Source organism: Dendrobates tinctorius, unplaced genomic scaffold (genome assembly GCF_039654945.1).
Source record: "Dendrobates tinctorius isolate UK_male_01 unplaced genomic scaffold, ASM3965494v1 ptg000104l, whole genome shotgun sequence".
Classification (NCBI taxonomy): Eukaryota; Metazoa; Chordata; class Amphibia; order Anura; family Dendrobatidae; genus Dendrobates; species Dendrobates tinctorius.
In genome coordinates, this window is record NW_027361772.1 from 5,507,191 (window position 1) to 5,535,121 (window position 27,931).

The window sequence follows — 27,931 nt, forward strand, 5'->3', positions numbered from 1 at the left end:
CTAGCAGACACAGTGGTCACTACACCACAATGATTATTAGATCGCCCCTCAGTTGTCTTTTTTCTAGACTAAATAATCCTAATTTTGCTAATCTCTCTGGGTATTGAAACCAAAAAACTGAATCTCAAATAAATATAGAACTACTAATGACTTTAAATAAGTCAGCAGTGAATTTCATATTGAATACCATATAAATAAGATAGACATATACCACACTAGAGAGAGGATTTATAAACAAGAACAAATTTTATTGCACATACATATATTATAGACAAAGCTTATATAAGGTATTTACAGTGAGGTAGATAGAATATAGCAGCTAAAAAATAATGGCATAATGAAGAGATGGTAAATATAGTGCCAGACAGAATGAAAGTGTCTCATGGCTAAAGTCTGCACATAACCAGGGAGATAATGAAAAAGACCATGAGCCTAATATGCAAAATAGGCCAACTCTAAGGTAAAACAGGGACCCCAGAAAATACTAGGGAGAAAAAATGGACAAATAGTAGCTAATCCCAATTAATAGTCAGGGAAGTAGTCCTAGTGATATCTAATGATGCTCTGAAGCAAGACCTATAACCTAAGAGTGAGGTTGTAGGATATCAAATTATACCTGGCTAGTGGCTACATGGGTCAATTGTTTTAGGTTCATAATCTCTCTGGGTATTGTAGTTCCCCCATCCCCTTTATTAATTTTGTTGCCCTCTTTTGTACTCACTCTAGTTCCATTATATCCGTTCTGAGCACTGGTGCCCAAAACTGTACACAGTACTCCATGTGCGGTCTAACCAGGGATTTGTACAGAGGCAGTATTATGCTCTCATCATGTGTATCCAGACCTCTTTTAATGCACCCTATGATCTTGTTTGCCTTGGCAGCCGCTGCCTGGCACTGGCTGCTCCAGGTAAGTTTATCATTAACTAGGATCCCCAAGTCCTTCTCCAGGTCAGATTTACCCAGTGGTTTACCGTTCAGTGTGTAATGGTGATATTGATTCCTTCCTCCCATTTGTATAACCTTACATTTATCATTGTTAAACTGCATCTGCCACCTTTCAGCCTAGGTTTCCAACCTATCCAGATCCATCTGTAGCAGAATACTATCTTCTCTTGTACTGACTGCTTTACATAGTTTTGTATCATCTGCAAATATCTATATTTTACTGTGCAAACCTTCTACCAGATCATTAGTAAATATGTTGAAGAGATAGGTCCCAACACCGACCCCTGCGGTACCCCACTGGTCACAGCGACCCAGTTAGAGAATATACCATTTATTCCAAAGACACATACTGATAGGGAATTTAGATTGTGAGCCCCATTGGGGACAGTGATGATAATGTGTGCAAACTGTAAAGCGCTGCGGAATATGTTAGTGCTATATAAAAATAAAGATTATTATTATGACCACCCTCTGCTTTCTATCACTAAGCCAGTTACTTACCCATTTACACAGATTTTCCCCCAGACCCAGCATTCTCATTTTGTGTACCAACCTCTTGTGTGGCACGGTATCAAACGCTTTTGAAAAATCAAGATCTACTACATCCAATGACTCACCTTGGTCCAGTCTATAGCTTACCTCTTCCTAAAAACTGATTAGATTGGTTTGACAGGAGCGATTCCTCATAAACCCATGCTGATTTGGAGTTAAACATTTATTCTCATTGAGATAATTCAGAATAACATCCCTCAGAAACCCTTCACATATTTTACCAACAATAGAGGTTAGACTTTACTGGCCTATAATTTCCAGGTTCACTTTTAGAGCCCTTTTTGAATACTGGAACCACATTTGCTATGAGCCAGTCCTGTGGAACAGACCCCGTCACCATAGAGTCCCTAAATATAAGAAATAATGGTTTGTCTATTCCATTACTTAGTTCTCTTAGTACTCGTGGGTGTATGCCATCCGGACCCGGAGATTTATCTATTTTAATCTTATTTAGCTGGTTTCGCACCTCCTCTTGGGTTAGATTGATGACCCTTAATATAGGGTTTTCTTTGTCTCTCGGCATTTCATTTTCCACCGTGAATACCGTGGAGAAGAAAGTGTTTAATATGTTAGCTTTTTCCTCGCCATCTACAACCATTCTTTCCTCACAATTTTTTAAGGAGCCTACATTTTCACTATTGATTCTTTTACTATTGATATAGTTGAAGAACAGATTGGGATTAGTTTTACTCTCCTTAGCATTGTGCTTCTCTGTTTCCTTCTTGGCAGCTTTAATTAATCTACTGTGTGTAGATAGCTCTGGGGGAATCATACTGTATGAAGGGCCCTGGAGGTCATCATACTATGTGTGGAGGGCTCTGAGGTCATCATACTGTGTGTGGAGGGCTCTGAGGTCATCATACTGTGTGTGGAGGGCTCTGGGGGCCATCATACTGTGTGTGGAGGGCTCTGAGGTCATCATACTGTGTGTGGAGGGCTCTGGGGGCCATCATACTGTGTGTGGAGGGGTCATCATTCTGTGTGTGGAGGGCTCTGGGCCATCATACTGTGTGTGGAGGGGTCATCATACTGTGTGTGGAGGGCTCTGGGGCCATCATACTGTGCATGTAGGGTTCTGGGGGCCATCATACTGTCAGTGGAGGGGTCATCATACTGTGCATGTAGGGTTTTGGGAGCCATCATACTGTGTGTGGAGGGCTCTGGGGGCCATCATACTGTGTGGGGGGCTCTGGGGACCATCATACTGTGTTTTGGGGGGCTCTAGGGGCTATCCTACTGTGTGTGGAGGACTCTGGGGGCCATCATACTGTGTGTGGAGGGCTCTGGGGGCCATCATACTGTGTGTGTAGGGCTCTGGGTGCCATCATACTGTGTGTGGAGGGCTCTGGGGGCCATCATACTGTGTGTGGAGGGCTCTGGGGGCCATCATACTGTGTGTGGAGGGCTCTGGGGGCCATCATACTGTGTGTGGAGGGCTCTGGGGGCAATCATACTGTGTGTGGAGGGTTCTGGGGGCCATCATACTGCGTGTGGAGGGGTCATCATACTGTGTGTGGAGGGCTCTGGGGACCATCATACTGTGTGGGGGGCTCTGGGGGCCATCATACTGTGTGTGGAGGGGTCATCATACTGTGTGTAGAGGGCTCTGGGGCCATCATACTGTGTGTGGAGGGCTCTGGGGGCCATCACACTGTGTGTGGAGGGCTCTGGGGGCCATCATACTGTGTGTGGAGGGCTCTGGGGGCCATCATACTGTGTGTGGAGGGCTCTGGGGGCCATCATACTGTGTGTGGAGGGCTCTGGGGGCCATCATACTGTGTGTGGAGGGCTCTGGGGGCCATCATACTGTGTGTGGAGGGCTTTGGGGGCCATCATACTGTGTGTGGAGGGCTCTGGGGGCCATCATACTGTGTGTGGAGGGCTCTGGGGGCCATCATACTGTGTGTGGAGGGCTCTGGGGGCCATCATACTGTGTGTGGAGGACTCTGGGGGCCATCATACTGTGTGTGGAGGACTCTGGGGGCCATCATACTGTGTGTGGAGGACTCTGGGGGCCATCATACTGTGTGTGGAGGACTCTGGGGGCCATCATACTGTGTGTGGAGGACTCTGGGGGCCATCATACTGTGTGTGGAGGGCTCTGGGGGTCATCATACTGTGTGTGGAGGGCTCTGGGGGCCATCATACTGTGTGTGGAGGACTCTGGGGGCCATCATACTGTGTGTGGAGGGCTCTGGGGGTCATCATACTGTGTGTGGAGGGCTCTGGGGGTCATCATACTGTGTGTGGAGGGCTGTGGGGTCAATTAAAATAAATGAAAATACGTTTTTGGAACTGGCAGCCTTGTGCGGAGTGCACAATGGTGGGTGGGTATAGGTACTGGAGAGGACGGCCATGCAGGTTTGGAGGGTTCATTCTAGGGCAGGGTTCCCCAACTCCAGTCCTTAAGGCCCAGCAACAGGTCATGTTTTCAGGATTCCCCTTGTATTGTACAGGTGATGCCATTATCACCTGAGCAATACTAAGGAAATCCTGAAAACATGATCTGTTGGGGAACCCTGTTCTAGGGGGACGGTGCAGCTGAGGGTGGTCGGGTGCTTCTGTGTCCTCCACTGAGAGAAGTCTCTTCTTACCTAGGAACCCGCCTCCAGCGGCGCTTACTAGAGTGCGTCCTTTCCGGGTGGAAACAATTTAGCAGCGGACGCACTTCCGCTTTGTGACGTGTAACGGGTAGGGCCGCTTCCGTGGCCGAGAGTGAAACTGCAAGTAGGACCGTAGTAGAGAGGGCGGCCAGGAGAGCCGGAGGGAGCGGGGAGGAGAGCGGAGCCCAGGTGAGGAGGCTGCGGAGCGCCCCGGGGACTTGTCTGGAGTGGCCTGTGTGTAACGCGTTATTGTGCCCCCTACAGGAGCAGGAAACATGAAGCTTTACAGCCTGAGTGTCCTGTATAAGGGAGACTACAAGGTCCACCTGCTGAAAAGTGCCTACGATGTGTCATCCTTCAGCTTCTTCCAGAGGTCCAGGTAATGAGCCTGACACCAGGGAGCAGACCCTCAGCGCATGGCGGCCCCTCAGGATTCTGTGTGCTGTGCAGACTCTAAGGCTGTGTGCACACACTGCGGATTTTTATCTGCGGAACCGCAGGTAAAATGTTATGCGGTTTATCACCTCTACAATGGAGGAGATGGTAAACCGCAGCAGAATCCGAAGAAAAGAAGTGACATGTCATTTCTTTCTGCGGATTCAAAACTGCAGCTTTTCCGCAGTTAAAAATCCGCAGCATGTGCACAGCAGAATGTAAATCCCATAGGATAACATGCTACTGTACACTGTCTGCAGAACGGCTGCAGATCCGCTGAGGCCAAAACTGCAGCGTGTGCACATAGCCTAAGTTATGCTTTCAGAGCTACAATTCCCATAATGCATTGCTGTGCACAGAGCAGAGAAATTGGCCCCGAACCCCACTGACATCCGGGGGACGGCCTTTTCTGCTGCACACGACATCTGGTGTCAGTCTGTATGTCAGGGCGCAGTCAGCCGGCCTTATAAATCGGACCAAGATGAGAGTGCAGTGCACGGACTGACAGCGGCTCTCCGGGCCCGAGTGTGACAGCTGCATAGAAATATATGAAGATGTCACGCTTGGTCAGGGGACCCCCGGCCAGTCTGTGCACTGCGGTCCCGTTTATGCTCGGTCAGGAGACCCCCGGCCAGTCTGTGCACTGCGGTCCCAATTATGCTCGGTCAGGAGACCCCCGGCCAGTCTGTGCACTGCGGTCCCGTTTATGCTCTGTCAGGAGACCCCCGGCCAGTCTGTGCACTGCGGTCCCAATTATGCTCGGTCAGGAGACCCCCGGCCAGTTTGTGCACTGCGGTCCCGATTATGCTCTGTCAGGAGACCCCCGGCCAGTCTGTGCACTGCGGTCCCGATTATGCTCGGTCAGGAGACCCCCGGCCAGTCTGTGCACTGCGGTCCCGATTATGCTCTGTCAGGAGACCCCCGGCCAGTCTGTGCACTGCGGTCCCAATTATGCTCGGTCAGGAGACCCCCGGCCAGTTTGTGCACTGCGGTCCCGATTATGCTCTGTCAGGAGACCCCCGGCCAGTCTGTGCACTGCGGTCCCGATTATGCTCTGTCAGGAGACCCCCGGCCAGTCTGTGCACTTCGGTCCCGTTTATGCTCGATCAGGAGACCCCCGGCCAGTCTGTGCACTTCGGTCCCGTTTATGCTCGTTCAGGAGACCCCCGGCCAGTCTGTGCACTTCGGTCCCGTTTATGCTCGTTCAGGAGACCCCCGGCCAGTCTGTGCACTGCGGTCCGATTTATACGGCCGTCTGATTGTAACACTATTGGGGAGAGCTCAAGCTCTGCAGAAACGAACCTGCAAGTGGCACACACTCTCTTTGCCTAAGAGACCAGGCTGCAGCGTGACAGACATAAACATTAAAATTAAAAATCATCTCCGTTCTCAAGAAAGTAAATTGCAAAGTTAACATCTAGAATAATGACAATTTCATTTAAGGACAGCTGTGTGACCCATCTTTCTGGAAATTATGGTTGAATAATCGGCCACTGTATTTCTATTTCCAGCAGCCAGACCCACAGGCAATCTAGCAACTTCTAGAAGATTGTCTGCAGTCCCACCTAGACAATTCATTTAGGGTGGTTTCACACACGGATTGACATTTGTTGCATTGGTTTTCATAGGCTTCTTTGTAGGACTGGAAAATATATAGGGGGAAAAATATCCCCATGAATAGGAAAAAGCCACCCAAAAATTGCTTGACATTTAATATCTTTTTGCAGACAACAGCAAAAAAACCCTTATGGCCTATGTTTATTAATCCTGTCTAATAGACAGAGACTTGGGCCCCTGATTCAGGAAGATTGGCGATTTGTATGACAGTTTTAATGAAGAGAGAGCTGCAGTGAGAAACGCCAAATTCATTAAGTGGCGTACAGCTCTTTGTTGGGCACGCTCTGCCGCACCACCTCCCAGCTAAGCTTTACCCTCTTTTCAAAACATTAGCAGAGTTGGCCAGGACCGGTGTAAAAACATCAGTTGTAAAATTTCTGCAACATTTCAGGTAGTTTCTTTTATCTCATTGAGACAATTTTGCAATCGAAAAATATAATTGATTTTTGATGAGCGGATTTATTCGATTTTCATCTTTTTCTTTTTTTTTTTTTTTTTTTTGGTCAGTGTTTGGTTCTGCCATAACTACATCTGTTTTTCTCATATCCAAACAAAAAAAAAAAATTTTTCCAAGTTTCTCCTATACACTAAACATTAAGAAACGGACAGGACTTGGAAGTAACACAGATAACATCCATGTGCTGTTGTATACAGCTCAAGGCTGAGAAGCTGTAAGTGCATCGTCACGCCCCAAGGCACTATATATTCAGTGTGAGTCTGAGGAGATGTAAGTGCATTATCATGCCCCAAGGCACTATGTATACAGTGGGTACGGAAAGTATTCAGACCCCTTTACATTTTTCACTTTTTGTTTCATTGCAGTCATTTGGTAAATTAAAAAAAAAATTCATTTTTTTTCTCAATGTACACTCTGCACCCTATCTTGACTGAAAAAAAACAGAAATGTAGATATTTTGGCAAATTTATTTAAAAAGGAAAACCTGAAATATCACATGGTCATAAGTATTCAGACCCTTTGCTCTGTATTGAGTAGAAGCACCCTTTTGAGCTAGTACAGTCATGAGTCTTTTTGGAAAACAAGTTTTTCACACCTGGATTTGGGGATCCTCTGCCATTCTTCCTTGCAGATCCTCTTCAGTTCTGTCAGGTTGGATGGTGAATGTTGGTGGACCGCCATTTTCATGTCTCTCCAGAGATGCTCAACTGGGTTTAGGTCAGGACTCTGGCTGGGCCAGTCAAAAATGGTCACAGAGCTGTTCTGAAGCCACTCCTTTTGTTGTTTTAGCTGTGTGCTTAGGGTCATTGTCTTGTTGGAAGGTGAACCTTCGGCCAAGTGTGAGGCCCAGAGCACTCTGGAAGAGGTTTTCATCCAGGATATCGCTGTACTTGGCCGCATTCATGTTTCCTTCAATTGCAACCAGTCGTCCTGTCCCTGCAGCTGAAAAACATCCCATAGCATGATGCTGCCACCACCATGTTTCACTGTTGGGATTGTATTGGGCAAGTGATGAGCAGTGCCTGGTTTTCTCCACACATACCGCTTAGACTTATCACCAAAAAGTTCTATCTTCGTCTCAACAGACAGAAGAATCTTATTTCTCATAGTCTGGGAGTCCTTCATGTGTTTTTTTAGCAAACTCGATGCTGTTTTCATATGTATAGCACTGAGGAGAGGCTTCAGTCGGGCCATTCTGCTATAAAGGCCCAACTGGTACAGGACTACAGTGATAGTTGACTTTGTGAAACTTTCTCCCATCTTCCTACCAGGGCTGTGGAGTCGGTAAACCAAACCTGCGACTCCGACTCCTCAATTTCCCTTACACCGACTCCAACTCCGACTCCACGACTCCGACTCCCACACATATTGCTTATATTTAAGTGAAAAATTTATTGTAGTACAATGTGAACCTCAGACATTTAATCATTTTTATGATCCAATAATCAAGATATTTAGATAGAACAGAATATATATTGGTGTACTACCCGGTTTTCATTCTTTTTGGTACAGATACGATATGGATAGACAGATATTGATAGAGCAGATTTCTAATCTGCTTTTGCTATTGAGTAACATTATCTATGAGCTCAAAAACCTTTCAGGTGATGCAGTTTTTTAAAAAGATGATCAACTTTTGCAGCTGAAAAACGTATACTCAAAAAACACAGGAAAAACGCTGTGTGTGAATGTAGCCTTAGATCAGGAATAGAACAGCCATTTATAGGACATTTCATAACTTTCCCAAACTCCTATGAAAAAATATTCAGCACATCCTGCATTGAATTACTGTACCCAATTTATTATATATTTTCGGAGTCGGTCCATTTTATACCGACTCCAACTCCGACTCCGACTCCACCAAAATGAGCACCGACTCCACGACTCCGACTCCGACTCCACAGCCCTGCTTCCTACTGCATCTGTGGAGCTCAGCCACAGTGATCTTGGGGTTCTTCTTTACTTCTCTCACTAAGGCTCTTCTCCCACCATTGCTCAGTTTGGCTGGACGGCCAGGTCTAGGAAGACTTCTGGTGGTTCCAAACTTCTTCCATATAAGGATTATGGAGGCCACTGCTCTTAGGAACCTTGAGTACTGCAGAAATTCTTTTGTAACCTTGGCTAGATCTGTGTCTTGCCTCAATTGTCTCTGAGCTCCTTGGCCAGTTCCTTTGACCTCATGATTCTCATTTGGTCTGACATGCACTGTGAGCTCTTATATAGACAGGTGTGCGCTTTTACAAATCAAGTCCTGTCAGACACAACTGGACTCCAGTGAAGGAGTAGAACCAAATTAAGGAGCATCACAAGGAAATGGGCAGCATGTGACTTAAATATGAGTGACTGAGCAAAGGGTCTGAACACTTATGACCATGTGATATTTCAATTTTTCTTTTTTAATAAGTTTGCAAAAATTTCTACATTTTTATTTTTTTTCAGTCAAGATGGGGTGCAGATTGTACATTAATGAGAAAAGCATTTACCAAATGGCTGCAATGAAACAGTGAAAAATTTAGTCTGAATACTTTCTCTACCCACTGTACATCGTGAGGCTGAGGAGCTCTGGAACATCGTTTTGGTCTCATAAAGGGATTCACTTGTTTGTTTTTTTTTTTTGTAAAGAATTACCCAGACGTATAAATTGTTTTGAGGCCTAGAAGTTTTACAGATTTCCTTTCACAGCTTTTATAGGCGTCTGTAACTGCAGCCTCTGGAAAGACCATGATTTGTCACTTTATAATGACATATAATTGCTTGACATTAAAGGCCAGTAGTCTGAGGCTGCACTACTGCAGCTTCAAATTGGCAAACCTTTCACTATAGACAAAATGAAAAAGGATTGCCAGCTCACCAATAATAATGGTCCAGTGTGTGCGGAAAACAGGATCCCACCTTTCGTGTCACAAGTGGAGAAAACATGAAGAAAAATTCCTGCCCCTGTTAAATCCTTTCGGCTTTATTCCATATGATGATTAAAAACTAAATCCATGGGTGATATGTACAAAGCGACACGTTTACAACAAACCCAAACCTTTGTTAAAGCTTTCACAAAACGTTTGTATACATTAGAAACGCGTCGCTTTGTACATATCACCCATGGATTTAGTTTTTAAACTTCATATGGAATAAAGTCTAAAGATTTTTTTGCCAGGAGCTGGAATTTTTCTTTTTCTCCATATACTTCACTATACAGATGTAATTGCCACGATGCAGGACTGTAGGATGCATATTTGGGTGTATTTGGTGCTTTGGCTCTACATAAGGTTTTTAAGGTGACGTTTCGGCTAAAGGAACACAGACCAGAAATATTGTATGACTATCTCACTGCCTGTAGGGTCAGGCAGTCCTTGCATATTTTTACCTTTTTATTGTACACTAGACAGAGGTCATTAATTAATAATCTCCTTGTACACCCTCCTGTGGCACGTGTGCTTGTTTTTCCATTCCTCTGAAGATAAGTGTGTTGTATTGTTTGCCAGGGGCCATGGTACGTTGTGATAATAATTTCTCCACCTCAATGTTTGCAGTGTACAAGAATTTATGACATTCACCAGCCAGCTGATTGTGGAGCGATCAGACAAGGGGAGCCGCTCATCAGTGAAGGAGCAAGGTGAGAGTCTGAGAAGTATTCTGCAGGGCTGGGGAGGTCTTCACGTGGTGGTACTGTGACACACCGCAATACTGTCTGTGATTTGTCACTGCTTTGTAGCTAGTGTCCCAGTAGTGGTCACAAGTGATGAGTGAATGTGCTGGCCTAAGGTGTTATCCATGCTCGGGTGCTAACTGAGTGTCTTTGGTGTGTTTGAATAATCGAGTCCCTTCTCCTGCGTGTTGCCTGTTTGTTAGCCAATTCCTGCATGTGTGCTGTCTGTCGGGCAGTTGCGGGCACTCAAACTTATTATTCGAGCACGCCGAAGACATTGTTAGCACCCGAACATGCTCATGTAACACCTTATCACCTGCATGTTTGCTCATCACTAGTGGTCATGTGAAAATCCAAGCTCCAACTGCAGTTAACAGCAGTAATTTACATAACATTTTACATGTTAAAGGCCCTCTGTCAGCACAGAATGACTGTTCAAACTAAGCACAGGCGCTTGGAGCATCATGGTGGGGCAAACCTTTAAGTGCACCTTGTCACCTGCTTGTTTTTTCTCAATCTCCATCCTCTCCTTTTTGATTGAGTCTGGCTTTATAAAGCCAGGGAAGAGTGGAGATGGAGGCAAAACAAGCAGGTGGGAAGGTGCATTTAAATGTTTGGCCCCGCTCCGTGGTGCACTAAGCACTTGTGCTTGGTTTGAACGGTCATTCTGTGCTTCCCTTTCAAGGTAGACTCCGTGTGATAGAAGATACTTTGCAATCCTATGAATAGCAATGGCTTTAATATCTCCTGTAACCCGTGTCTTCATACAGAGTACCTCTGTCATGTGTATGTACGAAATGACTCCCTGGCGGGGGTAGTGATCGCTGATGCAGAATACCCTCAGAGAGTCTGCTTTACTCTTCTGGAAAAGGTAAGAGATTCATATTTTTTTTTTTTTTTTTGTTACCCCATTTTTCTTTTGAGGATGTTTTTTTCTTCTCTCCTTAAATAATCGTGCTGGGGCACCTTCTCCTAAAAGACTGTGTTGGTTGTTACTCTGTTATTTCTCCTGTAAAATTGGATGACGACCATGCCCTACTTTCAGTAAGGTTTGTCCCCACGCAGTGTCATTGTTGGCATGGCACTGATTAAATGGTGTCTGTTTGCAGGGACATGTGCAAATGACCAAGGAAATAGTAACATCGGTTGTCAGTGTATTCATACATTTTCAGGAGCGGCATTAAACTTACTTTACTCTGTCGCCTTATTGGGGGACACAGAACCGTGGGTGTTATGCTGCTGTCCACTAGGAGGCGACACTATGCATAATCTGAAAAAGATTAACTTTGGCTCCTCCTCTGCAGTATACACCCCTGGACGGCGTCAGCCTTCTCCAGTTTTTGCTTAGTGTCGCAAGGAGGCACACCTAAGATTTTTTTCTCTCTTCCGTTTTTTTCCTTAATTTTTTTTCAACGGATTACAGATGAAGAAAAGCGGGTCTCCAGTGAGACCCACGGCATGGCTCCCTCCTCGGTCCCCTATTAAGGGGTACCCGGTTGAGGTCGAGATGGCTCTTCCCCATGTCGCTCCTTCCCCAGTCCCTCGGGTACTGGTTCGAAGTCGAGAACCCCCCCTCCTTCCCCAGTTTCCTTGGGCTCTGGGTTGAGGTCGAGGGTAGGACGAAGCCCCCTGACGGTGACAGCAGCACCCTCCCTAATCCCCCTCTGGGGGCATTAGGTCGAGACACCGCAGGTAGGGCCTGTACCAGGCACCATTCGGCCACTTACATGTCCAGGGACCCCAGCCCAGCTGCGGGCTCCTGTTTGGACCGGGGGAGGTGCAGGCAGGCATGGCACTTATCAGAGACAGGGCTCCCGGCACCCCTGTCTCTGCGGCAGCACCAGCTGCATAGCGCCTCAAAGGGACCCCCCACAGGGCCCAGGTGGCGCTCATGTCCCCACCGCTAGCCTACCGTTCAATCCGGGGGGGTCTGGTTGGAATCCGACCCTCCCCCGGACAACCGCGCCGTCCTGGAGCCCTTCTGGGCATGAGCTATCAAATTTAGGCCGCGGCTTCGGCCTAGCCGAAGTCGCCGCCTTATTCCCGCCCCCCGGCCCGCCCCCCCGGATGACGAAAAATGACACTACAGTGTCATAGAAGGGGCGGATCGAGACAGGAAGGGCGCGCTTTTACATAGCTCCGCGCGCCCTTTTCAGCTTTCCGCCCCCTTCCCCCTCCACCTCAGAATCCGGTGGCCATCTTGCTGCACCTGAAGAAACTGAAGGCAGCACAGCAGTCTCTGGGGGGCACAAGAGGATTTACCAGCGCTGGACCTAGGGGGAGCACCGGTGGGGTAAGATCACAGCTGGGTCCTTTGTACTCAGCTGTGAGTTCCTGTAACCTATAACGCTCCCCTACCCCTCCTTTCCTCTGCGTAGATACACCTGTAGGGCCTCTGCGAATAGTTACTATGTCGGGCTCAAAAAAGGACCAGGCAAGACTGCTTTTGCGCAGTCTGCACAGCCTGCAAGGCCACTCTCCCCAGCGGCAGCACGTACCCGCACTGCTGGGACTGTACCCAAAGAACAGCAACGCTTCTGCGGCCGCTACTGCGCCAGAATGGGCGACTCAGATGTCGCAGTCTATAACAAAGTCTATAGATAACCTGACCTCCTCACTACTGCAGGCTCTGCAGGGTCATGTCTCGACTATGAACGTTACCCAGCAAAGGGACGTCCGGTATCAGGAACAGGCCACTTACGACAGTTCGAGACGTAAGCGGACCCACAGGTCGCGTTCATCTGCGTCCTCACATAGCACTAGGTCGTCCCCCTCCAGGGAGAGACAGTGGCTACAGGTCACCGAGACCGTCCCCTGATACAGAGAGACAATGTGGATCTCCACAACGATCCCAGACCACACAAGACTCAGAGGGCATATGTGACTCCAACTCAGATAACGAAACAAGGAACGCTCTGCTCCCTTGTCCCCCTAACAATGCTGCGCTAGTTGAGGATATAATCTCTTCCATCCTTCGGGTGCTAGACTTTTCTGATCCAACCCCTGAAGTACCAGAACACAAGATTTCCTTTGAAAGTGTTCAGAAACCATCTGAGGTCTTTCTTGATCACCCGGAATTTCAAAAAAAAAAAAAAATACTTTCTAAGCATTTTTCGCAGCCTGAGAAAACGCCAATCGCAAATACTTGAAAGCAAAGTACCCCTTCCCACAGAAGGACACTAAGGATTGGACAGATCCGCCTAAAGTGGATCCTCCAGTCTCTAGGCTGACAGCACAAACGCTTCTCTCGCTGCCTGACAGCTCAACCCTCAAGGACGCAGCAGACAGACAGGTAGAACGCATGGCTCGTTCAATCTTCGAGGCGGCAGGTGCCTCTTTAGCTCCTGCATTTGCTTCAGTTTGGGCAGCCAAGGCCATTATGGCCTGGGCTGATCTATTACAACAGGGCCTCCAAGCTTCAAATCCTCAGCTGGCGGACCCAGGCGGTGCAAATTGCAGTAGTGACAGATTACATGGTCCATGCAGCATTGGATTCTGCAAGAGGGGTAGCGGAAATAGCATCAAATGCCATCACAATCCGGCATATTCTCTGGCTAAGACAATGGAAGGCGGATGCGGCCTTAAAGTCCCTAACAAATCTCCCGTACTTCAGGGGCCGTCCTTTCGGTGGAAAGCTGGATACAATGATATCCAATGCTACCGGGGGTAAAAGTACTTCCCTCCCTCAGCTGAAACCAAAACGCACGTTTAAAAGACGTAATCAATCTCGTTTCCGTTCCTTTCGGAATTCTTCAGGCTAGTCATAACAGTTCCCCTCTCAGGGACAACACACGGGCGGCACAGAGGCCGGACAGAAACTGGCAGTCAAAGGAAAGCCAGGCAAAATCCAAGGGAGGGAAAGCTCAGACTTTTCATTCATCATTACTCATCCCCTCCGGAAAACACCTCACTTGTAGGTGGACGACTGCTACTCTTTCAGCAGGTCTGGCTGCCTATTACAGAAGACAGGTGGGTCAAGGAAATAGTGTCTTCAGGATACAAAATCGAGTTTACTACCAGCCCACCGCACAGGTTTTTTCTCTGTTCCTCCAAAACCTCCACTCAAAGCTCGAGCCTTCCATCAAGCGGTTTCATCCCTCCTGCAAGCAGGAGTCATAATACCGGTTCCAGCAGACGAGCGCTTACGAGGGTTCTACTCCAACCTGTTCGTGGTGCCCAAAAAGGGAGGCAGCGTCTGACCCATACTAGACCTCAAGCAACTGAATAAGTATGTTCGAGTTCGTCACCTTCGCATGGAATCCCTCCGGTCAATCGTTGCGTCCATGGAGGAAGGAGAATATCTCGCCTCCATAGACATACAGGACGCATACCTGCATATACCGATTGCTTCGCCCATCAGAGATTTCTCAAACTCGCAATCAACCAAGACCATTACCAGTTTGTGGCCCTCCCGTTTGGTCTCGCCACGGCTCCCAGAACATTTACAAAGGACATGGCAGCTACCATGGACGTTCTGCACTCCAGAGGCATAGTAGTCGTTCCATACCTGGACGACCTCCTCATCAAGGCCCCCACCTTCAAGGACTGCGAGGTCAAAGTCTCAATCACGATCGACACTCTGAGTCGCCTGGGATGGTTAGTCAATTTACAGAAGTCCTCGACTACCCCAAGTCAGTCTCTGACCTTCCTGGGGATGCTATTTGACATCTCCAGGGGTCTGGTGATCCTCCCCAGGGACAAGGCACTGGCCCTCCGTTTGGGAGTTCACACTCTCCTTCGCGGTTTCCCCCGATCTCTCCGGTATGCCATGAGTGGACTGGGCAGGATGGCAGCGGCAATGGAGGCGGTACCATTTGCCCAGATTCACCTCAGACCCCATCCTCAAGTCCTGGGACAGGAATCTGTTCTCCCTCAAGAGAGAGTTCCGGTTATCAGCGAAAACCAGGAGGTTCCTGCACTGGTGGCTCCAGCCAACCTCGCTTGCAATGGGAAAATCCTTTTCTCTCCGGTCACTGAAAGGTTTTAACCACCGGCGCAAGCCTTACAGGTTGGAGCGCGGTACACCTACATCACAGAGCGCAAGGCAAGTGGTCACCAATGGAAGTGACCATGCCCATCAACATCTTGGAAATTCGGTCCATCTTCCTGGCATTGAAAGCCTTCCATCACTTGCTAGCAGACTCTCATATCAGAGTGCAGTCGGACAATGCCACGGCGGTGGCATACGTGAACCATCAAGGCGGCACCCGCAGCATCCAGGCGATGAACGAAGTAACACGTATCCTACACTGGGCGGAGGATGCGAGGTCGGTACTCTCTGCGGTCCACATTCCGGGTGTGGACAACTGGGAAGCCGACTATCTCAGCCGTCAAGGAATGGACTCGGAGAAGTGGTCTCTCCATCCCGAAGTTTTCCATCAGATCTGCCATTGTTGGGGGACCCCGGACGTGGTTCTGATGGCATCCCATCTCAATGCCAAAGTTCCCAATTTCATGGCCAGGACGCGCGATCCGCAGTCGCTCGGAGCAGATGCCCTGGTTCAGGACTGGACCCAGTTCCAGCTTCTGTACATTTTTCCACCCCTTCCCCTGATTTCCAGAGTCCTGAGGAAGATCAAACAAGAGGGTGTTCCCCACCATCCTATTCACTCCAGACTGGCCCAGGCGTACATGGTACGCCGACGTAGTGCAACTCACAGCAGACGCTCCCTGGCGTCTCCCCACACGTCCCAAACTTCTGTCACAAGGCCTGTTCTTCCACCAGAAATCAGGGGCTCTCAATCTGACGGCGTGGCCATTGAGACCTGGTTTTTGACCCAAGCAGGTTTTTTCATCGGACGTTGTTAAAACCATGATCAGGGCTCGAAAGCCAACTTCAGCCAAAACTTACTATCGTACCTGGAAGGCTTTCTTCACATGGTGCGGATTTCGTGGGCACATCCCACTCCCCTATTCTCTTCCAAAGGTCCTCGGTTTCCTTCAGTCAGGCCTGGACGCCGGGCTATCCCTGGGCTCGCTTAAGAGCCGGGTGTCAGCGCTTTCAGTGCTCTTTCAGAGGCATTTTGCTAACAATCCGCAAGTGAAGACTTTTCTCCAAGGGGTTTCTCGATTGGTTCCCCCCTACAAACATCCGTCGGAGACGTGGGACCTCAACCTGGTCTTGACAGCACTACAGTCACCTCCTTTTGAACCCCTAAAGGAGGTCTCCCTCCGCTTTCTATCACAGGAAGTGGTTTTTCCTGGTGGCAATCGCCTCGCTACGCAGGGTGTCCGAACTTTCAGCTCTTTCCTGCAGACAACCCTTCCTGGTTTTTCATCAGGACAAGGTGGTTCTCCATACAGTGCCATCCTTCCTTCCGAAGGTTGTGTCCACCTTCCACCTCAATGAGAAAATCTCATTACCATCGCTTTGCCCGGTTCCCGTTCATAGAGTGGAGAAGGCTCTGCATACGCTAGACTTTGTCAGGGCATTGCGTATTTACGTGTCTAGGACAGACTTCCGGAAGGGAGCAAATTCACTTTTCCTTCTTCCAGAAGGCGTTCGCAAGGGCCTACCGGCTTTCAACGCCACCCTTGCTAGGTGGATCAAGTCCACCATTCAAGAAGCTTACCGCCTTAACAATTCTGCTCTTCCGGCCGGTATCACGGCTCACTCTACGCGGGCGGTAGGGGCCTCTTGGGCCATTCGGCATCAAGCCTCGGCACATCAAGTGTGTAAGACAGCCACTTGGACTAGCCTGCACACATTTACAAAACACTACAGAGTGCATACCCAGTCCTCAGGGTATGTGAGCCTGGGTAGACGGGTCCTGCAGGCGGCAGTACCCCAAATTTAGGGAACTGTCAGTACAATATTCGTCCACTGCTTCCCACCCAGGGACTGCTTTGGGACGTCCCACGGTTCTGTGTCCCCCAATAAGGCGACAGAGTAAAGGAGATTTTTGTGTACTCACCGTAAAATCTCTTTCTCTTAGCCTTTAATTGGGGGACACAGCTCCCACCCTGTTGCCCTTGCGGGCCGTTGTTACGTTTGGGTTCTCATATTGTTTGAGCTGGGTTCTCATATTGTTTGAGCTCATTTATGGTAGCCTTCTTACAGACATGGTTATGTTTCTGGTATATTCCTCCTAATGCTTTTGCACAAAACTGGAGAAGGCTGACGCCGTCCAGGGGTGTATACTGCAGAGGAGGAGCCAAAGTTAATCTTTTTCAGATTATGCATAGTGTCGCCTCCTAGTGGACAGCAGCATAACACCCACGGTTCTGTGTCCCCCAATTAAAGGCTAAGAGAAAGAGATATTACGGTGAGTACACACAAATCTCCTTTTTAGAAAATATTATGTAGAATTATTTCTCCGAGCATTAACCCCTTCATGACCCAGCCTATTTTGACCTGGCCATTTTTTGCAATTCTGACCAATGTCCCTTTATGAGGTAATAACTCAGGAACACTTCAACGAATCCTAGCGATTCTGAGATTGTTTTTTCATGACATATTGGGCTTCATGATAGTGGTAAATTTAGGTCAATAATTTTTGCGTTTATTTGTGAAAAAAATGGAAATTTGGCGAAAATTTTGAAGATTTTGCAATTTTCAAGTTTTGAATTTTTATTCTGTTAAACCAGAGAGTTATGTGACACAAAATAGTTAATAAATAACATTTCCCACATGTCTACTTTTACATCAGCACAATTTTGGAAACAACATTTTTTTTCGTTAGGAAGTTATAAGGGTTAAAAGTTGACCAGCAATTTCTCATTTTTACAACAAAATTTACAAAACCATTTTTTTTAGGGACCACCTCACATTTGAAGTCACTTTGAGGGGTCTATATGGCAGAAAATACCCAAAAGTGTCACCATTCTAAAAACTGCACCCCTCAAGCTATTCAAAACTACATTCAAGAAGATTATTAACCCTTCAGGTGCTTCACAGGAACTAAAGCAACATGGAATGAAAAAATGGACATTTTAATTTTTCCAACCAAAATTTTATTTTAGCATCAGTTTTTTCATTTTCACATGGGCAACAGGATAAAATGTATCCTAAAATGTGTTGGGCAATTTCTCCTGAGTACACTGATACCTCATATGTGGTCATAAACCACTGTTTGGGAGCACGGCAGGGCTCAGAAGGCAAGGAGCGCCATTTTACTTTTTGAATGTAAAACATGCTGGAATTTCTCTATCGCCTTATTGGGGGACACAGAAACCATGGGTGTATGCTGCTGCCACTAGGAGGCTGACACTATGCAAATAAAAAAGTTAGCTCCTCCTCCGCAGTGTACACCCCACCGACAGGAAGTAGGATGCTCAGTTTAGCTTGGTGTCAGTAGGAGGTGGACACGGGTCTTTTACTAGACCCTTATCTACCTCAATGTGCGTCGTTTTCTTTCAGGTTCCCGGAGGGATACAGTGTGAACAGTCACTACTGTACTCCCACACAGAGACTATGAGTACGGCGTGTACTGCCACCCCGTATCCTCATATGTCTGGACGGCAGGACCCCAAAATCCCTAACACAGGCGCGTGTTTAGGTGATCCCACAAGAGAAAGAATACCTGGTCCTGCCTACGTCTCCCACCCACTCGCCCACCAGAGCCTGTCGGTCGAGGAGACACGGACGTCCCGCAACATGGATTCTGGACGTCCGATTTTCGTGATTGAGGAGGTACTTTCCCTCTTTTCTCCCCAGTCACTGAAGAGGTGAAGAAAACGGGATAAGAAGGAGAAAGAAGGAAAATAAAAAACCAACCCTTTATTCAAAGAGATAGTAGTTTGGGCGGCTGGCGTAGTTCATACCCTTCCGACTGGTTTCAGGGGCCTCAGCACTGCCTTGCAGATCCTTTGGGGAAGAGAGGGGGTTTAGGCACACAGAGGCTTCCTGTTCTTTGTGCCCCGTACAGCCTGTCTAAGCGGCGTCATGGCACTTTGTTTGCGCCACTTTTAGCATCCTGGCGCCACTGTGGGGACCCGTTTGGCACTATTGTATATCCTCCGCGGTCTCCCGCTCCGGCGGCCGCCGGCTGTAATCTAGGTCCCGGCTTCATTTGGGCCTAGTGGAAGCGCTGACTCCGCCCCCCCCTTCCTCTCGGCTTCGGGCGGGCCTTTTCCCGCCCGTTTCTCCTCTCGCCTCTTCCTGTGTGGCGTCAGGCTCCGCCCGCTATCCTCAGACTGTGGACGGGAGCCGCCGCCATATTGCTCCTCCGGGCCCCGCGTTTAGCTGAGTGGGCTTCCCGGTCTCTGGCCGCCCTCACAGCGCGCACGTTCTGCCCTGCGTATTCTAGCAGACGCTATTTTCCGGCTGTGGTACAGTGGAGCCGCATCCAGCTATGGGACCTGCCTGTCTCTCTCTACAGCCATGAAGTCTCATACAGGACATCTGCTGTAAGTAGCTGCACTGCAGACTGATTTCCCCCCCCCCCCCCCCCCCTCTGCTCTCCTGTCCCCTAACCTTCTGGCAGCGCTTAGTGGGATTGTTCTCATGTCTAACTCTAGGCCACTTCGTTCTCCTCCTATTCCTCCACTGTGGTCCTCTCCCACCGTCCAGGAGCCCCCAGTTGACCCGGTCGTACAGTCTCTGGAGCCGTACAGTCACTAACTTGAAGGTTTTTCTGGAGCCGTACGGTCTCTGAAGTAACTGTACTCTAGAGCTGTACAGTCACTGACGTAATAGTACTCAAATACTGGCATAATTGTAATCTTCTGCCGCGCAGTTTCTAGTGCATCAGTATGTCGGAGATCTGATTTTGTCACACGGTTGTTGTGTTTTTCGGTCATTACGGATTGGTGCCCTGATTTTCAGCAGAGCAAGTCTCAGCCATTGCTTCACATAAAGACGTTGGGGTCCTGTCATAGCAACTCCATATCTACGGCTCACAGGCACTCTCCCTTCAATTTTCTGCAGCCCCCTCCGGACGCTGGATTCATACTGCTATAAGCAGAACAGGGTGCTGCTTCTTTCTCTTCACGTCTCCAGTGTTTGGGCCGGACTTCTAGCTGAATAGAAGTCCGTGTTATCCAGCAATTGTCTGCTGTGGCTCAGTGGATAGAGAAGCTGACCACAACTCGCTGTTCCAGAAGTTGGAACCGTGGCGCACAACAGAGAGTAGTGTTTAGTCTCTTTCTGATCCCAGGCCTACTGTTCTACAGTCATAAGAATTGACTGGTCAGAATCTACTTTACTACAGACTTCGTGGCACGGCTTACTACGCGTGAAGCCATTATTCTGCCTAATGTCGTCAGGTATCCAGACCTAGACCGCAACACAGAAGCCGTTATTCTGCCTAATGTCGTCAGGTACCCAGTCCTATACCGCAATACAGAAGCCATTATTCTGCCTAATGCCGTCAGGTACCCAGACCTAGACTGAATCACAGAAGCCGTTATTCTGCCTAATGCCGTCAGGTACCCAGACCTAGACCGCATCACAGAAGCCGTTATTCTGCCTAATGCCGTCAGGTACCCAGACCTAGACCGCATCACAGAAGCCGTTATTCTGCCTAATGCCGTCAGGTACCCAGACCTAGACCGCATCACAGAAGCCGTTATTCTGCCTAATGCCGCCAGGTTTTCAGACCTAGACCGCAGCCAGAAGCAGTTATTCGGCCTAATGCCATCAGGTATTCCGGCCTAGACCGCAACACATAAGCCGTTATTCTGCCTAATGTCGTCAGGTATCTAGGCCTAGACTGCCCCGGCAGCTAGGCTATATCCGCTATCCAGGCTTCAGACGCGGCGGGCGTGAGTAAGCAGGAGCCGAGATCCCGCGGCGGCATCACCTACCAGGTACAGTAGTTCAAACGGTTGTATTACTGTGGAGACGCGTCTGGGGTTGACTGCTTCAGTGGTACTGGTGTTCTGTACCGTATTCAGGTGAGTCAGACACTCTCGCCTTCAGGTTCTTCGTGTTCTATTGCAGCAGTACTCTATCCCTTATTGAGCACGTGAATAGTCCTCTATCAGACATGTTTAGTCAATACACGCCGTCTCTCTGGTAACTCAAACGTACCCGAAGCCATCAACTATACCGATCCGGCTATACTGTCCCGTTTTCTGGTGAGTCAGAAGCGTCCTCTCTCACGTTCCTCACGGTCTTTTGCAGCCTTTACCTAAGCTCCCGTCTAAAAGCCACTTGAGGTGAGGTGCCGGCATTTATTGCTCATAGCAGGCTACAGCCGCGGTCATAAGTCGCTTTCAGGTGAGTCAAAGACACCTCTCGGCTACATAGTTCATTGTCAATAACATCTGTGGTTTAACAGTTGAACGTAACCACTACCATGTCCAAACAGAACGGATCTCTGTCCCACAGTGCGGATCTTGGTAGCAACATATCTGGATACTCCACCTTCAGGTGGGTCAGACTCTCTCGGGTCAGGTACTGATGGTCGCGGTTTTACTGCGGCATGTTCTGTACCCTAAGTGTGAGTTGCACCACAGGAGTTTTTTGCCAGAAGCTATCTTTACTGCCGGTGTAGTCCGCCTATCTTTAATGTTTGGCAAATAGTAGTTTATAAGTTCTAGCCTGCTTTAGGGGACTTCGAGCAACAAAACTACCATACGCTCCTTATCTGTCGAAACTTACCTATTCTTTCTTACAGACGCCGAGTAAAGCCTTCAGCAGCTCAGACATGGGTCTTCTGACCGTGACCGGGAAAAAGTATCCCACCTCACAGGAGTGGGATCTAACTCTGCGCAAGCATCGACCGGGGTAAAAAGCTGTTCCAGTCCTGGATCCAAGAATGAGTCTGGTGATAACGCGTTTCTTCCTTCGGCTAGTATTGTATCTTTTCACTGTTATCCTCAGGCGCGTTTTGTCTTAGACTTAGGCTAGCAGGTCTACACACCGTAATCCCCTCCCTGCGCCAGAGGGTCCGGGATGGTTTCGGTCGTTTACATCGTCATACAAATTGACCTGCCTTTCGTCAGCCTAGTTGTCTTCTGGTGTCTATTTGATCTACCTAGAGCCAACTTTTCTTACAGTTACCATACTCCATGTTTTGCTTGAACTTTCCTTACTCGACTAATCACTTTTCTAAGTCCAACTACACTATTTTTGTCCATATCCACACTCATCCCGGGGTGCTGGATTTATCTCCCTTTGCATCTCAGTCATCCAGTAGTCTCCGTTCTACCTCCTTAGTGGAGCAATCAGTTGTCTCTTTATAGCCATCCTGAGCCTACATCGCGGCGATGAGATCCAGATTATCCCCTGGTTCTATTCAGTACGTTTTCAGTGTTTGGCTCTTTCGCAGGTTCTCAGTGGCCTGTTCTCAGGCCTCGTCATTTTCTCACAGAACGGCCTTCAGCCGTTTCCAAGCAAGAGGGCGCCTTAGTATATCTCTACTTCTGCGACTACGAACCCTACGGTTCCAAGTCTCCCACTACTAAGGTCCTTCCTGTCCCAGAAGTGCATCCCTCAGAGATTCCACGGCTAATTCACACAGTAGTTGGCAAGGTCAACCTTGAAACCATCCGCCGCTTTATAGTGTCCTGTCTTAGTCTCCACTCGTGTTGCAAAGTTCTATAGACACGTGGCCTAGCTTGCTCATCAGAGCATTCTTGCTGGGGACCAGTCAGAAGATTTGATCATCCTCACTGTCCAAAAAATTCCACTTGCATGGAAACATGGGTTTTCGCCTCATCGTTCCCTTCTAGGGGTTCATTTGGCTTTCGATCTCACGAGCGAAATTATCTCCAAACAAGTCCCTCACCAGTCCCGTTTCTTCCGGGTAGCTCCAATCGCTTAATTATTGGGGAGGTCACCGGAAGGACAAGCGCTTTCCTTCCTCAGGCTGAACCTCGTCGTACTTCAGCGCTTTTTCCTCAGCGTGCCTTTCCGGGATCTAGGATGGAGACCATCCTTTTTCTCAGGTGGAAATTTTTCTTCGTTCAGCATTTGCCTCCTGCGAATCGCATGATTTTTCCATGAAGCTCTTATCCAGGTCCTGATTTCTTCAGGGCTTTGGAGATATCTGCTTTTGCAACGTACGGGTTCATTTTCCTTTTCAGTTGGTAGCCTTCCCTTTCAGGCTCTCCACCACTCCTAGGGCGCCTCAGACTCTATAGCAGCTGTGGTACACTTCCTGTAGGTCAAGGGTCCACTCTACATCTCTCTAAATTCTCTCTCTTTCATCCACCTCGAATTTTCCCTTCGTGGCGTGCTCTCATCATGCTACCTGGCCACAGCAACGGTACTTATCAAGCTCGGGCTTGAGGTATAGAGGTCCTCTGGCCTTCAGGTCAGCGTCTGCTCGCGGATTCTGGTCGACATTAGTAGGGTTGCCGGCCCAGGAGGGACTGCGTTCTTTTCAGTACGACGCACACTGCCCGGGCAGTGCGTGTCCTCCTGGCGGTACTTTTTGGTCTTCGTCTGGCTCCTCTGCAGTACGGTCATTGGTCCTCCACAGGTCCATAAGGTTTCTCACAACCCATGCCTTGCTTCGGCAAGTGCCGGTCGGGGTAAAGAAGACCTCGCAGGTGACCTTGCAGGTGACTCCCTCGTCCTGATGGGGTTATTTGCTGTTCCCTCCCCTTGAGGACTGCTTTGGGACGTCCCATGGTTTCTGTGTCCCCCAATAAGGCGATAGAGAAAACAGGATTTTTTGTTGCTTACCTTAAAATCTGTTTCTCTGAGCCTTCATTGGGGGACACAGCACCCTCCCAAGTTGAACAGCACTGTTTACTGTATAATATTGTTACAGTATGGATTTGTGTTTTCTGTTTTTATCTCGTTACAGATTGCTTCTCCTACTGCTTTCTCACTAACTGAGCATCCTACTTCCTGTCGGTGGGGTGTACACTGCGGAGGAGGAGCTAACTTTTTTATTTGCATAGTGTCAGCCTCCTAGTGGCAGCAGCATACACCCATGGTTTCTGTGTCCCCCAATGAAGGCTCAGAGAAACAGATTTTACGATAAGCAACAAAAAATCCTGTTATTTAGCTGTTGCCATGTCGCGTTTGGAGAGTCGCTGTGTGCATAAACATTGGAGCTCCCCCACAAGTGACCCCATTTTGGAAACTAGACTCCCCAAGGAACTTATCTAGATGCATAGTATGCACTTTGAACCCCCAGGTGCTTATCAAATTGATCTGTAAAAAAAAAAAAAGCACTTTTTTTTTCACAAAAATTTTATTTAGCCTCAGTTTTTTTCATTTTCACATGGGCAACAGGATAAAATGGATCCTAAAATTTGTTGGGCAATTTCTCCTGAATACATCGATACCTCATATGTGGTCATAAACCACTGTTTGGGCGCACGGCAGGGCTCAGAAGGCAAGGAGCGCCATTTTACTTTTTGAATGTAAAACATGCTGGAATATTTAGCGGTTGCCATGTCGCGTTTGGAGAGTCGCTGTGTGCATAAACATTGGAGCTCCCCCACAAGTGACCCCATTTTGGAAACTAGACTCCCCAAGGAACTTATCTAGATGCATAGTATGCACTTTGAACCCCCAGGTGCTTCTCAAATTGATCTGTGAAAAAAAAAAAGTACTTTTTTTTTCACAAAAATTTTATTTAGCCTCAGTTTTTTCATTTTCACATGGGCAACAGGATAAAATGGATCCTAAAATTTGTTGGGCAATTTCTCCTGAATACATCGATACCTCATATGTCGTCATAAACCACTGTTTGGGCGCACGACAGGGTCCGTAAGTGAAGGAGCGCTATTTGACTTTTTGAATGGAAAATTAGCTCCAATCGTTATCGGACACCATGTCGCGTTTGGAGAGCCCCTGTGTGCCTAAACATTGGAGCTCCCCCACAAAGTGACCCCATTTTGGAAACTAGACCCCCGAAGGAACTTATCTAGATGTGTGGTGAGCACTTTGAACCCCCAAGTGCTTCACAGAAGTTTATAACGCAGAGAAGTGAAAATAAAAAATAATTTTTTTTTTGCTCAAAAATGATTTTTTTAGCCCGCTATTTTTTATTTTCACAAGGCTAACAGGAGAAATTGAACCACAAAAGTTGTTGTGCAATTTGTCCTGAGTACACTGATACCCCATATGTGGGGGGAACCACTGTTTAGGAGCACAGGAGAGCTCAGAAGGCAAGGAGCGCCATTTTGGAATGCAGACTTTGATGGAATGTTCTGCGGGCGTCATGTTGCGTTTGCAGCTCCCCTGTGTGTCTAAACAGTAGAAACCCCCACAAGTGACCCCATTTTGGAAACTAGAACCCCCAAGGAGCTTATCTAGATGTGTAGTGAGCACTCTGAATCCCCAAGTGCTTCACAGAAGTTTATAAATGCAGAGCCATGAAAATAAAAAAATATTTTTTTTTCCTCAAAAATGATTATTAGCCCGCTATTTTTTATTTTCCCAAGGGTAACAGGATAAATTGGACCCCAAAAGTTGTTGTCCAGTTTGTCCTGAGTACACTGGTACCCCATATTTGGGGGGAAACCACTGTCTGAGCGCATGGCATGGCTCAGAAGGGAAGGAGCGTCATTTGACTTTTTGAATGGAAAATTATCTCCAATTGTTAGCGGACACCATGTCGTGTTTGCAGAGCCCCTGTGTGCGTAAACTTTGGAGCTCCCCCACAAATGACCCCATTTTGGAAACTAGACCCCCTAAGGAACTTATCTAGATGTGTGGTGAGCACTTTGAACCCCCAAGTGCTACACAGAAGTTTATAACGCAGAGCCGTTAAAATAAAAATATTTTTTTTCCCTCAAAAAATAAATTTTTAGCCTGCTATTTCTTATTTTCACAAAGGTAACAGGATAAATTGGACCACAAAAGTTGTTGTCCAGTGTGTCCTGAGTACGCTGGTACCCTATAAATGGGGGGGACCACTGTTTGGGCACACGTTGGGGCTCGGAAGGGAAGTAGTGACGCTTTGAAATGAAGACTTGATGGAATGGTCTGTGGGCGTCATGTTACATTTGCAGAGCCCCTGATGTGCCTAAACAGTGGAAACCCCCCACAAGTGACCCCATTTTGGAAACTAGACCCCCCAAGGAACTTATCTAGATGTGTGGTGAGCACATTGAACCCCCAAGTGCTTCACAGAAGTTTATAACGCAGAACCGTAAAAATAAAAAATCTTTTTTTTTCCCAAAAATAATTATTTTAGCCCCCATTTTTTTATTTTCCCAAGGGTAACAGGATAAATTAGACCCCCAAAGTTGTTGTGCAATTTTTCCTGAGTACGCTGATACCCCATAAGTGGGGGTACACCACTGTTTGGGCACATGTCGGGGCTCGAAATGGAGGGAGCACCGTTTGACTTTTTGAATGCAAAATTGGCTGGAATAAATGGTGGCTCCATGTCGCGTTTGGAGACCCCCTGACATGCCTAAACAGTGGAAACCCCTCAATTCTATCTCCAACCCTAACCCCAACACACCCCTAACCCTAATCCCAACCCTAATCATAACCCTAACCACAACCCTAATCCCAACACACCCCTAATGAAATCCCAAGTCCAGCCCTAACCCTAAGTCCAGCCCTAACCCTAAGTCCAGCCCTAACCCTAAGTCCAGCCCTAACCCTAAGTCCAGCCCTAACCCTAAGTCCAGCCCTAACCCTAAGTCCAGCCCTAACCCTAAGTCCAGCCCTAACCCTAAGTCCAGCCCTAACCCTAAGTCCAGCCCTAACCCTAAGTCCAGCCCTAACCCTAAGTCCAGCCCTAACCCTAAGTCCAGCCCTAACCCTAAGTCCAGCCCTAACCCTAAGTCCAGCCCTAACCCTAAGTCCAGCCCTAACCCTAAGTCCAGCCCTAACCCTAAGTCCAGCCCTAACCCTAAGTCCAGCCCTAACCCTAAGTCCAGCCCTAACCCTAAGTCCAGCCCTAACCCTAAGTCCAGCCCTAACCCTAAGTCCAGCCCTAACCCTAAGTCCAGCCCTAACCCTAAGTCCAGCCCTAACCCTAAGTCCAGCCCTAACCCTAAGTCCAGCCCTAACCCTAAGTCCAGCCCAAAAAAATTATTTTATTATTTGTCCCTACCTTTGGGGGTGATAAGGGGGGCGGTGATTTACTTTTTTTTTATTTTGATCACTATGAAAGTTTATCATAGTGATCAAAATAAATGAATGAATCTGCAGCGTTGCAGATTCGATTCGGCGCACTGCGCATGCGCCCGCCATCTTGCAAGATGGCGGCGCCCATGACGCTGGACGGCTGGACACCGGGACGGATAGCGGGAGGTCGGAGGCAAAAAGGAGGGTGAGAGTGGGTGATTGGAGGGGTGATTGGAGGGGTGATTGGAGGGGTGGGGGGGTGGAGGGAAGGCGGGGGGGGGGCAGATTATGACGGCGGCTGCCGATCGGTGCCGTCAGACGGTGGCGGCAGCCGATCAGTGCCATCAGTCGGTGTGGGGGGGTCGGGTCTCGGTGTCCAGCCATGTCCGATGCTATTTCAGCATCGGCCATGGCTGGATTGTAATATTTCACCATTTTTCATTGGTGAAATATTACAATCGCTCTGCTTGGCAGTTTCACCTTTAACAGCCAATCAGAGCGATCGTAGGCACGTGGGGGCTAAGCCACACCCCCAGGTGTTAACTCTGAAGGGTCCTTTGTGTGCGGGTCGGGTGACCTTACAGTGACCCCGGTCACCCGACCCGCAGGGGGGCTATTTATAGCATGACGCTTACGTAGGCGTCATAGGTCGTTTGGGCACTGCTTTTCATGACGCCTACGTAGGCGTCATAGGTCGTGAAGGGGTTAAAGGGGTTTTCTAGGCTTGACCCAAAAGTCTGCAGTCC

The 27,931-nt window shown here is 48.2% G+C and overlaps 1 protein-coding gene across 1 annotated transcript in view; it reads left to right on the forward strand.

Moving 5' to 3' along the window:
* The first annotated feature begins 4,114 nt into the window (after positions 1-4,114).
* Positions 4,115-27,931, forward strand: part of YKT6 (YKT6 v-SNARE homolog) — a 36,447-nt gene continuing 12,630 nt past the window's right edge. Inside the window, exons 1-4 of the mRNA XM_073588634.1 lie at positions 4,115-4,289; positions 4,365-4,479; positions 10,137-10,219; positions 11,023-11,123. Coding sequence (XP_073444735.1) covers positions 4,376-4,479; positions 10,137-10,219; positions 11,023-11,123 — 288 coding nt within the window. The 5' untranslated portion in view covers positions 4,115-4,289; positions 4,365-4,375. The remainder of the gene's footprint in view (positions 4,290-4,364; positions 4,480-10,136; positions 10,220-11,022; positions 11,124-27,931) is intronic.